We start from the raw sequence: 13928 nt of genomic DNA, 5'->3' as shown, positions 1-13928 counted from the left end.
ATCTGCTCAGTTAATTTACAGACATTAAAAGTTTGTTTTATGCTACAATAAATAGCATCTTACAGCACACCCTGAGCAGCCAGCATGATTGTTACAAATTCTCAAGTCAGAGAAAAATAAACACAAAGCTCCCTGGAAGACAGAGCCCAACATTTGACCTCTTGCTTTGAATGAACAGCAAATATGTCAAGACAAGAACAAGATTTAAAGGCCTGTTTACAGAAATCCGCTATTGGTAGGAGAATACAGTAAATAAACTTTGGGCAACAGAAGGGATGAACTCCGGCTGGACAGCCTAAAACAAACAATTCCCTGCTGCCAAAAAACTAAAGGAGTGGCAAAGAGGCATGAATGCCCAGTAGCAAGCAAGGATTTTTAAATGATGACGAAACAAACAAATTAAATGTCTCTAAGCCCACAGAAGTATACAAGAGGTTGTATGCTTACGCTACACCTAAAAAAAAAAAAAACAGAAAACAGAAAGCAAGCAAATGTCAGTTACAAAGTCAATGGTAAGCAATGGGCGGAACGCATTCCCAGGAAAGCTTTCCAAATGGCCACAAGATGTTGTTAGCAAACCAGACACTGGATTTTGGGAACATGTAAAAGGGAAGCTGCCAGACAAATATATAGTCTACAGTTTACCTCAAAAACTCAAGTTTAAAAACCAAACAATGGGGGCGTGGCTTGATGGTCGAACATGAAGGTCGCTCTGTAAGGTGCTCTGCCGTCCACCGTCTCCAATCTGCTGCAGCCACAGCTCCCCAGGGCAATCCTGCCGAGTTGAGCTGTATTGTGGCAGCTGACATTCAGCACCTCACCGCACTGACCCCTGGCTTGCGGAGGAGAGGGTGTACACCGCAACAACGACGTGAGCCATGGGCCGAGCGCGCTTGAGGCCAGAGGTGCTGAATGGCGCCCATGGTGAGGAGCCTATCGGGGTTGGGAGAGAGCGACATCAGAACCCGGACAGTAGCTGGCCGACTCGAAAAATTCAGGAAGCCCCCCTCACGTGTTGACTGCCAGTTTCCGACTGTGCAGGGAGGAGGCAGGCCTTGAAAAATCATTAAAATGTTACTAGACATGCAGGTCGAGTAGCTTGAATAATCTGCTCGACCTAACTGTAATGTACTTGACCCAGAAACGGATCTCAAATTGTGAGATCCTAGGCATATATTGTATTTTACAGTCGCCTTTTTCTTCATTCTCACGAGTGCACCTTCAAATATGTGAGTTCAGCATTTCTGCTGTTAAAAAACAAACAAACCTTGTTTGATTAAATACAATAAACGTTTTCTCCATGTATAATAAATCTAGTCCATATATAGGGTACACGTGATCCATGCATGGCTTGCCTCTTAGTTTACTAATAGCTTTGCCATCAGGGTAGTAGTGTTTCTCAGTATATTTAAAAAAACTCACTTTAATATATATATATATATATATATATATATATATATATATATATATATATATATATATATATATATATATATATATATAGCTAAAGCATGCTGTAGTAGTGCACTGTCATTAACAGACAGTAAATTTTCAAGAAATGTTCAAAAACCTTCCCACTAACTTGCAGCTTTACTGATAAAACTATTTAGCGTATTGACAATAATCTGTGAAAATTGGGTTTCAGAAAACATTTACCATTTTCACATCACCAAATAATGTGTTCTGACTTTTTTCCCCTCCATCCTATTAAAATATTATTTTCATCAGAAGTACAAACAAGCATTTGCAATGCAACGGGTCTTGCGTTTGCTCATGTTAGAGTTGATCGCGTTGTAAACTCCTAACCCGACTTTTCATCTATCGGCAAAAGTGCTTTTATGTATGTAACCTGAAAAAGTGAAATTAACTGTGTAAAGCGCTCGACTTCTGCCAAGCGAAATCGCGCTAGTAAAATAGAGAAAAAAAGTAGTCCGCGAGCCAGACAGAAAACAGCGAGCCTCGCAAGTTTTCTGTACTTGGTCGATGCGCTCGAGGAGGGATAGCCACTGGAAAAGGCATGATGTGAGCATGCCTTCAACTAATGAAAGCAAGCGATTTTTAATAGTCAAGCCCACGAACCAATGGTTAACACTGATGTGATGTCGACAGGGCTCCGAGCCCTTTTCCAATAACTAAAGCGTCTTGCTGCGATACGCAGGCTCGACCCTAAAAATGGCCTTTCACAGCTGCTGAAATATATTTTGAAACATTTGTAAAGTTGACTTAGTTACATAAATGTTGTGTGTTAGGAAAAATCTGATGCCATAAGCCTTTCATTTCACATAGGTCAGACAGTTCACCTTACAAAATTCTGGAACTCTGCAGTCACACGGAAAAGTATTTGCATTGCAAGAAGACAAACTGACTTTTGACTTCTGTCTCAGAACATAGAGCAAATGTGACAAGAATAAGATTTAAAGGCACCTTAATTGCTAATTCAGTTTCTGACTGAACATGTCAACTGTTCTTTGTCTACTTGCCAGAAGGGTCAAGTCGAATCTAAAAATAGCTCGACCTCATAAAATAAAACTCGCCATAGCGAGTAGTTGAGTAGATTTTTCGATCCCGGAGGAGAGCTGGGCCGGACGCCTGTACCCTCCCGGTAGCCGCACCTCTAGGCTGTGATCATCCTTAGTGGTACGGTGGGGCCCGCAATAGGAAAGGGGGCCAAACGGGGTACAGGACCCAGCATCGGAGTGTCCGAGCACTAGTGGGTGCTCAGAGAGCATCAGCCGAGCAGATTTGCCGGAGTGGAGTGGAGACACTGCGCTGGGCAGATGGACTGGCAAAGCCATTAGGGTTGCATGACCATAGAACGCAACCTCACACTAACTGGATGTACGGTGGGCCTTGCGCTGTACTCAGGAAACCCCGTCCATGGAGTCCATCTGAGAAGGGTCTTCTCCTATTCTCCCCAACCCCCACAAACACAGGGCACTGCAACCGGGAGAGCGGACACCCTGGCAGCTTCGACTGTGTGCATACGAGTTAATCGTCCACTTGGCTGAACCAGCCTTTGATGAAGAGAGAAAGTGAGAAGCAGCTGACTGAATAAGACGTGGCTCATCGGAACTGGACCCGTCGCAGCACCCACCACATGGAGTTCAGCTGAACCTGTGTATGCCCTGGCAGCCACTTCCCCTCCCTTATGCTTTCCCTCCCTCCTCCGCTGGTGTGGGTCGGGTGAGTTGAAGTGATGATAGTGGCACCCAGCTGCTACTATCGGGGGCAGTGATCAAGCTGTGTAGAGGTGCTGCTGCCGGAGAAGGCAGTCCGGTGTCAAGAGACTGGTTGATGCTTTCGCTTAAAAACTCTGCGGACTCTTACCCCTGCTGAGGAGATACCTCTACATCCACATTGCACAGGTGAGCCCACTTCTGCGATACAAATTGTCTCCCTGTAGGAAGTACCACCTTTCTTGGCATGTTACCCCCATTTTCACCTGTATGTCAGTATGTTTTTGCCTGTCTCACTGGGATCCTGCTGGTCAGGACCCTAGTGCTCATAGTTTATGGCCTAATGTGTGCGTGTGTGTATAGTGCTTAACTGTGTTACTGAGGCTCTACTAACAACAACCTCAGTGCTTATGCTCCCTCTGCTTTTAAATTTGTCACTATAGGCTAGTGACTTCATTTACCAATTTTAATTGGCACACTGGACCCCCCTTTTAAGTCCCTAGTATATGGTACCTAGGTACCCAGGGCATTGGGTTCAGGAGATCCTTATGGGCTGCAGCATTTTTTTTGCCACCCATAAGGAGCTCAGACAAACCCTTTCAAAAGGACTGCCACTGCAGCCTGCGTGAAATAATGCACACATTATTTCACAGCTATTTTCAGTGCACTTAAGTAACTTAAGTCACCTATATGTCTAACCTTCATTTAATGAAGGTTAGGTGCAAAGTTACTAAGTGTGAGGGTACCCTTGCACTAGCAAAGGTGGCCCCATATAGTTCAAGGCCAATTCCCTGTACTTTGTGAGTGCGGGGACCCCATTACACGAGTGCACTACATATAGGTCAATACCTATATGTAGCTTCACAATGGTAACTCCGAATATGGCCATGTAAGGTGTCTAAGATTATGGAATTGTTCCCCCATTCCAAATATGGTATTGGGGAGCCAATTCCATGCATTCTGGGGGCTCCACCATGGACGCCCAGTAGTGCCAAACCAGCTCTCTGAGGCTTGCAATGCAGCTAAAGCTGCTGCCACCTCACAGACCGGGTTCTGCCCTCCTGGGGTCTGAGGAGGTCAATCCCAGGAAGGCAGAACAAAGCATTTCTTTTGGGAGGAGTGGGGTTATACCCTCTCCCTTTGGAAATAGGTGTAACAGGCTGGGGAGGGGTAGCCTCCCCCAGCCTCTGGAAATGCTTTGAAGGGCACAGATGGTGCCCTCCTTGCATAAGCCAGTCTACACCGGTTCAGGGACCCTCAGTCCCTGCTCTGGGGGCGAAACAGGACAAAGGAAAGGGGAGTGACCACTCCCCTGTCCATCACCACCCCAGGGGTGGTGCCCAGAGCTCCTCCAGTGTGTCCCAGACTTGAGCCATCTTGTTTTTAAAGGTGTGGGGACACTCTGAAAGTGGCCAGTGCCAGCAGGTGACGTCAGAGACCCCTCCTGATAGGTCCATACCTGATAAGGTAACCAATCCCCCTCTCAGGGCTATTTAGGGTCTCTTCTGTGGGTTTCTCTTCGGATTATACTTGCAAGTTTCCAGCAGGAATCTTCTGCAACTACTACTTCATCCTCTGACCTCGGCTCAACCACAGACTGCTCCCGGAACTGCTGTGACCGCAACAAAATATCCAGAAGGGCTACTTTTCCTCTGCAACGTCAGCTTCAGCCAGCAACTGCAACAGTTTCCGAGGTGTGCACGCTTTGAGTACTCCCTGTCTTCACCCTGCACCAGAAGGACCGAAGAAATCTTAGTCAACGACTGGTTCTCTTGGACTCCTCTCCTGGGGACGAGCGTACTCCTTGGAACACAGAGGGTGGACCCCATCAACAAAGACTGTCCTGGGGTCCTGTGCACCACGTCTTCACTATCTCCTGTGGCCCCTGTGCACTATTTGCAAAATTCCTCCGTGCACAGCCTGGCCCAGGTCCCCAGCACTCTATCCTGCGATGCTCAACTCGCTGACATGTTCTCCAGCGGCATGGAACCTTCCTTTGTAGTGCTGCACCAAACGCATTTTGCACCTCCTTTGTCCCCATGTCTTGGGACCCCCGTGGGTGCTGTCTGATCTTCTGAGGGCTCTCTGAAGTGCTGAGAGCCCCCTCTTCCTCCTCACGCAGAGCTGAGGCCCTAGGGTCCCTCCTGGGTCCAGACAGCAACACTGACGCAAAACACGACTTTGCCAGAACCAAGGCTTGTTGGACGAATCCAGCGCCAAAACTCGCCTGCATCCAACATCTCTTCGTGGGACATCCATTGCATCATGCAGGAACCCGCTGACATCTTCCTTGGGTGCATTTCTGCACACTTCGTCCAAGTGGGGACTCTTCTTTTGCCCCCTCTTCTGGGTTGGTAGGGACTCCTGTCCTTCCTGGAACTTCTTTTGACTTCTGGACTTGGTCTCCTTCCTTTGCAGGTCTTCAAGTCCAGGAATCCACCATTTGTTGGATGCAGTCTTGCTTGGTTCTTGCAGTATCTCTAATCATGACTTGTAGTGTGTCTTAAGGAAACTTGCAGTACTTTACTCCTGCTTTTCTGGGCTCTGGGGTGGGGTAATTTAGTTACCTTTACTGTATTCTTACTTTCCCAGCAATTCTCTACACACACTACACTTGTCTGGGGAGGGGGGGGGGGGGGGTGAGAGTTGTGATTCACATTCCACTTCCTTAGCATATGGTTTGTGTTGCCACAGACCTATTTTCTCCCATTGCATTCTATAGCATTTCCTATTGTTTGCGCTATCCTATGTCTAATTACTTATCTTTTTTGTTGTCTAGTGTATATATTGTGTATAATACTTACCTCCAGTAGGAGTATTGCCTCTAAGATATTTTTGGCCTTGTATCACCCAAAAAACTACCTTTATTTTTGGTAACACCGAGTATTGTCTTCACTTGTGTATAAGTACTGTACAACTATAGGTGGTATTGCAGGAGCTTTGCATGTCTCCTAGTGTAGCCTAAGCTGCTCTGCTATAGCTACCTCTATCAGCCTAAGCTGCTAGAACACTACTACATTTCATTAATAAGGGATAACTGGACCTGGTATAAGGTGTCAGTACCCAAGGTACCCACTACAAACCAGTCCAGCCTCCTAAGCTCCCCATGAAGGTTATGTACTTTATAGAGTGTGCAGGAGTACCTCACTGATTAAAAACAACCTCTGTGCTCCCGGGCGGGTGAGGTGTAAGTGCTGCACAACAACAGACCGCACTGACATGTCCTCACTGTTGAAGGGAGCTGATCCCCCTTGGAAGCACCATGGCTGAAGATAAGCCAGCGGCCACCACCTCACTTCCCAACAAAAGATTGACAAATTCACTAAACAGGTTGTTGCTACGGATGAGGCAGGGCAGCTGGGGATGGACCAGCGACAGACAGGGGGAATGGAGGGCAGGCAATACAAACCTCTTCTATACTTCATGTAATTCAGGATCTTGAAGTTACCATGGAGGGTAAGATAGGGGAGCTGAAGGTTTACTTGGCCCTGATCAAGAAAGACTTAAGGAACAGTACTCATAGGGTGATGGAGGTAGAGAGCAGAGTGTCAAACTGAAGACGCTGTCAAGTCACAGTAGGCATGCCTGGTAAATTTTCAGCATCATGTGGGAGAGCTTGAGGCCCACGCTGAAAAAGTGGAGGAGAGGTCACAACGCACCAATCTGCTCATGGTCGGCACACCGAAAGGTGCAGAAGTGACCATGGCCAGTGCATTCATACACAACTTGTGGTTAAGCTGGGTTCCCTCGGGAGAGATGTTGAACTGACTTAAGTGCAGCAGACACACAGGGCACTGTTTGCCAAACCCCCAGTGGGCGCCCCGCCCATTCATCGCATGGATACTTAACTATCCTGATCGCGATGTGATGTTTGGAGTGGCTGCAAGGCTGAATTGTTGATTTGCCAATTCTCTCCCACTAGGTCTTCCCAGATTACAATCCTTCCAAGAAGCAAACTAAAAACTACAGGTCATGGAAATCAAATATATGCTGCTCTTCCCGGCCTGCTTGGAGGTCATCTGCTAAAACAAGGCATTCTTTACTGACACTCCGATGACGGTCTAGGACTGAATTGAGGGGCGCCCAACCGTTTGGTCTGGGGATTTTCTGTCCCAGGGTTAGGAGGTGGGGGGATTGCACTGGGGGACCCCCCCCCCTAAGGAATGGCTTACCGCTTTGAGAAAGCTGCTGCACTGTGAGGGCTGCAAAGCCTGATCTGTGGGCTCTGAAAGACCCCTCCTGCCAGGCCAGGTCCTTCCTGGACCGTAGACAAGCATCCTGGGACCGGTTTCAGGGTATCACCCTTTCTCAGCTAGGCTAGCTTAAATCCAGTGGCACAGTGAGCAGGGGACCCCGTCTGGGTATACCCTTCCCACTTACTGCAACTTTAGCAACACAAAAGAATGATGGACGTAGTGCTGAACAATGCAAACACTCACCCCCAGTCACTGGGTTTAATCCATTGTTTTTTGCTCACCATGCCACCCCAGTTTGGACACAGACATATGCAAGTAAGTCTTAACCGTGTTTCTCATGGGAACAGTGTAGACTGAACTGCCAGGCCAGGTCCTTCCTGGACAGGAAAGAAGCCTCCTGGGACCAGTTTCAGGGTATCACCCTTCCCCTGCCAGGCTAGCTTGAATCCAGTGGCACAGTGAGCACAGGACCACTTCTGGGCATACCCTCCCCACTTAGGGCAACTTTAGCAACACAAAGGAATGATGGATGGACTGCTGAACAATGTAAACACTTACCCCCAGTCACACATCTGGGTTTAATCCATCATTTTCTTGCTCACCATGTCACCCCAGTTTGGACCCAGCCATATGCAAATCAGTCTTGACCCTGTTCCTCATGGGAACAGTGTAGACTGAACTGCCAGGCCAGGTCCTTCCTGGACCTGAAACAAGCGTCCTGAGACCGATTTCAGGGTATCACCCGTCCTCAGCCAGGCTAGCTTAAATCCAGTGGCACAGTGAGCACGGGACCCACGCCTGGGCATACCCTTCCCACTTAGGGCAAACTTTAGCAACACAAAAGAATGATGGACAGTGCGCTGAATGTTAGGTACACCTGAGCTTGCAACTGTGTCGTAGCAGCGCGTCCTTCCAGATAAACTTACAATACTCTAATGAAATGTTAACATCATGCTCGACAAAATCAAACGAGGGGCAGTACTCCAAGAGGCCTTAAAGACGGACAATAATGTTCTGATGCTTCAAGAGATTCACCTTCTTGGTAATCACTGTCCCTTTCTGGCCGGCAGAGGTTACGCACAGGTCTACTATTCAGGTTTCTGCTCGCACGGCCATCTTGATTCAACAACATACTCCCCTGGCGGTAACTACAGTGTGACATGGTGATCTGGGCCAGTAAATGGTAGTGATGGGCATCCTGTAAGGCTTACCAATATCCTTGATTTATGTTGATCCCCGCCTCTTCTGAATTTTTCTGACTGCTGGGTGGCTTATTGTGAGAGTGTGCGACCCAGAACTTGGAACACTGGCCTTAGTCCAATTCTCTTATCGGCTTTCCTACACAACCAGACTCTGGTCGACGTGTGGAAGGCCAATCAACCGGGGAAGAGGGGGTACACCCTTTACTATGGAGTACACCCTTTACTATGGAGTTCACTGGTCTTTCTCCATACTTCATCAATTTCACATTCCTGACGTGAGAGCCACTGAGTTTTAGATGTGCAGATTTTGGTTTAAGGCCTCTCCGACCACTTGCCACTGGTGATAAAGTTGGCAGGGGACCCACCCGAGCTGAGACGGCCTGGTGCCTGAATCACTGGAGTCTTCAAAGTGAGGCGTTTAGGGAGATGTGCCAGTATGGGTGCTAGCGCTTACTCACTTAAAACAGGGGCTCAGTGGAGTCACAGGGCACGCTGTGGGGGACCCAGAAGGCCACCCTTCGAGGGATCCAATCAGCTATTCCAAGAGCCAGAAGGACTGCGTTCAACAGAAGGTTAAGGGCCTAGAGCGGTGGGTGCTCAATCTGAAGAGCCGCTATGCTGCCCTAATAGAGGAGTCCCTCCTGAGGGACTCCCTACACACGCGAACACAGCTTAAACAGAAACTCATGCAGGAGGTGCTGAAAACCTGAAAGGACACCCACAGTCACATTTAGCCATTGCACCAAAAAAGGCAGCAAAACTCTGCATTGGCTTTGTACCCCTAGGAAGACTGGTGCTCCAGTGGCCTCCTTAGTGGACGAGGATGGCTACCAGATCTCCGAGCGTCCAAAAGTGGCATAATTCCAAAACCAGGATTGGAAGGTACACTACTGGCTGATATCGTAATAAACATGGAGGTAAAGATTTGGGCCAAAATGTTGGCCTGTAGGCTCTCGGGAATCATTACCCACCTTGTCCACACGGACCAGGCCACATTTATGCCTATCCCGCTACTCATCACAACCTGTGTAGTGCCCACAAAGCCATTGAGCTGAGCAGGGATTGTCCCAGGAACAGAGCCTTATTATCGGTTGATTTTTAAAAAGCCATTGATATCGGGTTTGGGCCAAAAAAGTTATCAGGTATGTGTGTTTTCTCTATATTAACATCATGACCAGGGTGTGTGTTTTTGAAGGGTGGGGGGGGGGGGGGGACGATCTTCGATTGGCTCCTGATAGAGATGGGCACAAGACAGGGCTGTCCAGAGTCCCCCTTGCTGTTCCCGTTGGCGATTAAACCTTTAGCGGCATGGGTGGGGTTGGACACACTGTTTCAGGGCTTCCAAGGATCTCCCAAGCTGAGTGACAGAATTTCATTGTATGCAAAAGGTCTTGATGTTCCGCGCTGACCCAGAGATGACAGGACCCCAGGCTCTTCAGATCTTTGGTGTGTTCTCTGCCCTACACATGAACGTGCCTCCTTTGCCAGCTGCAGAATCATCCTTTTCGGGTAGAGTGGGCTTTTTTGACTAAAGTGAAAATGTTGATTAGAACACTACTGTGAGGAGGGGGCCTCCCTCGAATATCTCTAGGGAAATGCTTTTGGCCACTTTTTAAGGAAAGGGTAGCTACTCCCGACATTTTCTTGTTCTACCAGGCGTCACACCTACTTGTAAAAAGCATTGGCAAAGCCAATAGTTCTCCCCTACGCAAGAGCTATTGGCCATGTTATATCCCAGTGTGGCTGCTGTTCAGCATGGCCAAACTTTAGTGGTGTGGCGTGCAATAGAGTGGGGTGGGGGAGTAGTGTTGTAGAGTGCATTTGGTTGAGTAGAGTGTTGCAGAGTGGATAGTGAGAGTAGAGTGTTATAGAGTTGAGTAGAGGGGAGTAAAGTTCAGTGGCAGAGAGTAGAGTGGTTTGGAGATCCGTAGATTGGAATAGGGTGGAGTGGGTTAGAGAAGATTGAGGTAGTTTGGTGGATTAGAGTAGAATGGGGTGGACTGGAGTGAGTGGAATGGACGGATTGGAATGGGGTGGATAGAAAGGGGGTGAGGTGGACTGGAGTGATGGGACAGGTTGATTGGATTCGGGTGGGGTGGACTGGAATGGAGTGGAGTAGTTTGGATTGGACTGGAGTGGGGTGGGGTTGATTTGATTCAGGTGGACTGGAAAGGGGTGGAATGGACTGTGGTAGAGTGGGGTGGATTGCAGTAGACTGGACTGAGCAGGGTGGGGAGGACTATGGGGTAGATTGGAGTGGGATGGATCAATTGGGGTAGGATGGACTGGATTGGAGTGGGATGGGTGGACTGAACTGGATTGGTGTGGGGTGAATGGGAGGGAGTGCTGTGGATTGGGTTACAGAGGGGCGGACTGGAGCGGGCGGATTGTTTTGGAATGGAGTGGAGCAAATCGTTATGGAGTGGAGCAAATCGTTATGGAGTGGAGTGGGGCAAATCATTTCGGGCTGGAGTGAGGTGGATGGGGTCGGGGTAGATTGGGGTAATGTGTACTGAATTAGGGTAGAATGAGGGAGTGGGGTGGACTGGAGTGAATGAACTGGATGGGATTAAAATGGGGTGAGGGGGATTGAAATTGGGTGAGGTGGATTGGTTTGGGGAGGATTGGAATAGATTGGATTAAGGTGGGTGGATTGAAATAGAGTGATAAAACAGGAGTGGCGTGGATTGCAATGAGGCGATGTGGATTAGATTTGGGTGGGCTGGAGTAGACTGGATTGGGGTCGATTTGATTGGGGTGGAGTGAACTGGAGTAGGGTGGGCTGGACTGGAGTAGGAGGGGTTGCGGTGATTGGATTGGGCTAGTATGGGGAGGATTGGAGTGCAGTAGTCTGGATTGTACTGTATTGGATTGGGGTGGGGTGAATTGGATTCGAGTCAGGCACATTGGAGTGGGGCAGATTGCTTTGGATTGGAGTGGGGTGGACTGGATTTGGGTTTAATGGATTGGGTGGTATGGAGGGAGTGGACTGGATGGGATGGATTGCAGTGGCGCAGATTGTTTTGGAATGGAGTGGGGCAGATTATTTTGGATTCAAGTGAGGTGGACTGGAGTGGGATGGACTGAATTGGATTAGGGTAGATTGGAGCAGGACGGATTATGATGGGGCAGACTGTTTTTGCAATAGAGTGGGGTGAACTGGAGTGGGGTGGATTGGATCAGGACGGTGGGGCAATTGTTTTGGAATGGAGCAGATTCTTTTGGAAGAGTGGGGCAGATTGTTTTGGATTCATGTGGGGTGGAGGATTGCGTGAGGTGGATTGAATTGGATTGGGGTTGACTGGACTGAGATGGACTGGAGTCGGACGGATTACGTTGAGGCAGATTGCTTTTGGATTGAAGCGGGGCAGATTTGAGTGGGTCGGAGTGGAGTGGAGTGGACTGGAGTGGGGCAGGTTGTTTAGGATTGGAGATGGGGAGATTCAAATGGGGGCAAACTGGAATGGACCAAATTGGAGTGGGGCAGATGGTTTTTGATTGCAGTGGGGTAGGTTGAGAAGACTGGAGTGTGATGGACTGGGTTGGGTGAGTGAGGTGGATTGGAGTGGGCTGCATTAAACTGGAGTCGATTGGACTAATCTGAGTAAACTATATTGAGTGGGGTGGACTTGTGTGTGGTAGGACGGATTGGAGTGGGGTGGACTAGGGTGTATTGCACAATTATGTCTTAAGCAACACTTCAGAAATTACACATAGGAAAGAAACAATGTGGCTTTGCAATATTTAGAACAAGATAATTGACATCTTTTGAGAACAGCGCCCACAAGTCAAGGGGACCTAAGACCAATGGATGATGAAGACTGGCAGGAGGTGGTAGAGGCCCCTAGAGAGGTAGTAATAAGCCCCCTCCCCCACCCCCCATTTCAACTGAACGCAACTCAAGCTGCTACACTGCATTTATCTTGCTGGAGCATGGCTACACAGCATGGAATTCATAGCTACAGGGAACTGTTTGCGATGTAATGACCCATATGGGGACATACCCAACACGTTCTGACATTACCCCACGCGCACACACTTTTGGAACATGGTCCTGGGAAGCCTGGAGGGTATGTTGGGTTGGAGCATAAGCCCAAGGATCCCAAACGTATCCTTTTGCATATTACAGATGACTTATGAGACAACAAGTACAAAGAGGGCATTGGGGTTGTTTGGCCTGATCATTGCTGAAAAAGACACTGCGCGTGCCCCGAGGCTCCCTCGGTTGGGCAGGTGGCCAAGAGCATGGATTTCTGACTGCTCTTACGGAGGTATACAATTAGAGCCCAGCCGCCTAGCTCATGGTCCACTGTCGAAGATGCTCGCTCATGTGACGCTGATGTAAGTAACTTGCATACAGGTTGAGGGGCTCGGGGCTTGCACCGTGATTATGAACTGCTGAACGATGTTATGTGCATTGTTGCTTTAATACTTGTCTGCTGTGTTGAAGTTGTGGCGAAGTCTCTCGTGCCGTCTTGCTGTTATGTACCATTTCGGGATATTGTTTGTAAAAAACAATAAATATGTGTTTTAGAAAAACGCGTCTTGTCCTCTCCATGCAAGTATAACTCACGTCTAAGTTCATGACCTTTTAACCACTGCCTCACCTTGCTCTCCCCTATTTCTTGGCTACCACGGCTGACGCGCTACATTTCCAGGTGGCTCGTCTTGCTTTCTCCCCATATGTACTGCCACTCACTCACCTCCAAGCCGCCCCTTCTTGTTGGCCACCTTATCAGCCAACGATAGTTCTCTGTTGGCGGTGAGAGCGGGTTTTCCATGGCGTCCACTCAGGAGATAAGTCACTCGAGCCTGTAACGCACTGCCTGAAGCCATTACAGCACGGCGTACAGGACTCGATAATACTGGCCGAGAAATACGAAAAATGCTACGAAAGACTTCCGCGCCAAACCAAAAGAGCATGGGAGACTACACTCGTGATTCTCTGCACGCCGAGTCGATAGATTTATCCTCAGAAAGGGCCATCGCGGCAGTCCAAGATCGGATTGGCTGACGGATAGCTGTTTCCGATTGGCTGTTTCTGAAAAGGCATAAAACCGAAAGCAAACTCGCAAATACCCGGTGTTCTGCCTCTTGGCGATCCCTCATACGTATGTGTAGCCCCTACGTCACAGGGTGCTCTTTCATTCAGCTGCTTCCTACATGTTTCAGCTCGTGTGTCCTGCTCCCTGAACGCGATGTTTCGCAATGGGCGAGCAGTCACAGCAACACGGTTTCAAACGATATGTTTAACCCCTTCGCTGCCAGGCCTTTTCCTTCTCAGGTGGCAGGGATTTTTGTCTATTTGGGGCACTTCGCGCATAGGCCCAGCTTTCAGGAACAGACAGGCTTGA

General features: G+C 48.6%; 1 protein-coding gene across 1 annotated transcript in view; it reads right to left on the bottom strand.

Annotated features, from left to right (window-relative positions):
* CHCHD1 (coiled-coil-helix-coiled-coil-helix domain containing 1) overlaps nucleotides 1-13575 on the bottom strand; it is a 139042-nt gene extending 125467 nt beyond the window's left edge. Inside the window, exon 1 of the mRNA XM_069240529.1 lies at nucleotides 13278-13575. Within this exon, the coding sequence (XP_069096630.1) occupies nucleotides 13278-13497 (220 nt within the window). The 5' untranslated portion in view covers nucleotides 13498-13575. The remainder of the gene's footprint in view (nucleotides 1-13277) is intronic.
* Nucleotides 13576-13928: the final 353 nt, after the last annotated feature.

Source organism: Pleurodeles waltl, chromosome 6, assembly GCF_031143425.1.
Source record: "Pleurodeles waltl isolate 20211129_DDA chromosome 6, aPleWal1.hap1.20221129, whole genome shotgun sequence".
NCBI classification, from domain to species: domain Eukaryota; kingdom Metazoa; phylum Chordata; class Amphibia; order Caudata; family Salamandridae; genus Pleurodeles; species Pleurodeles waltl.
This window is presented reverse-complemented; position numbering and strand designations above follow the sequence as displayed.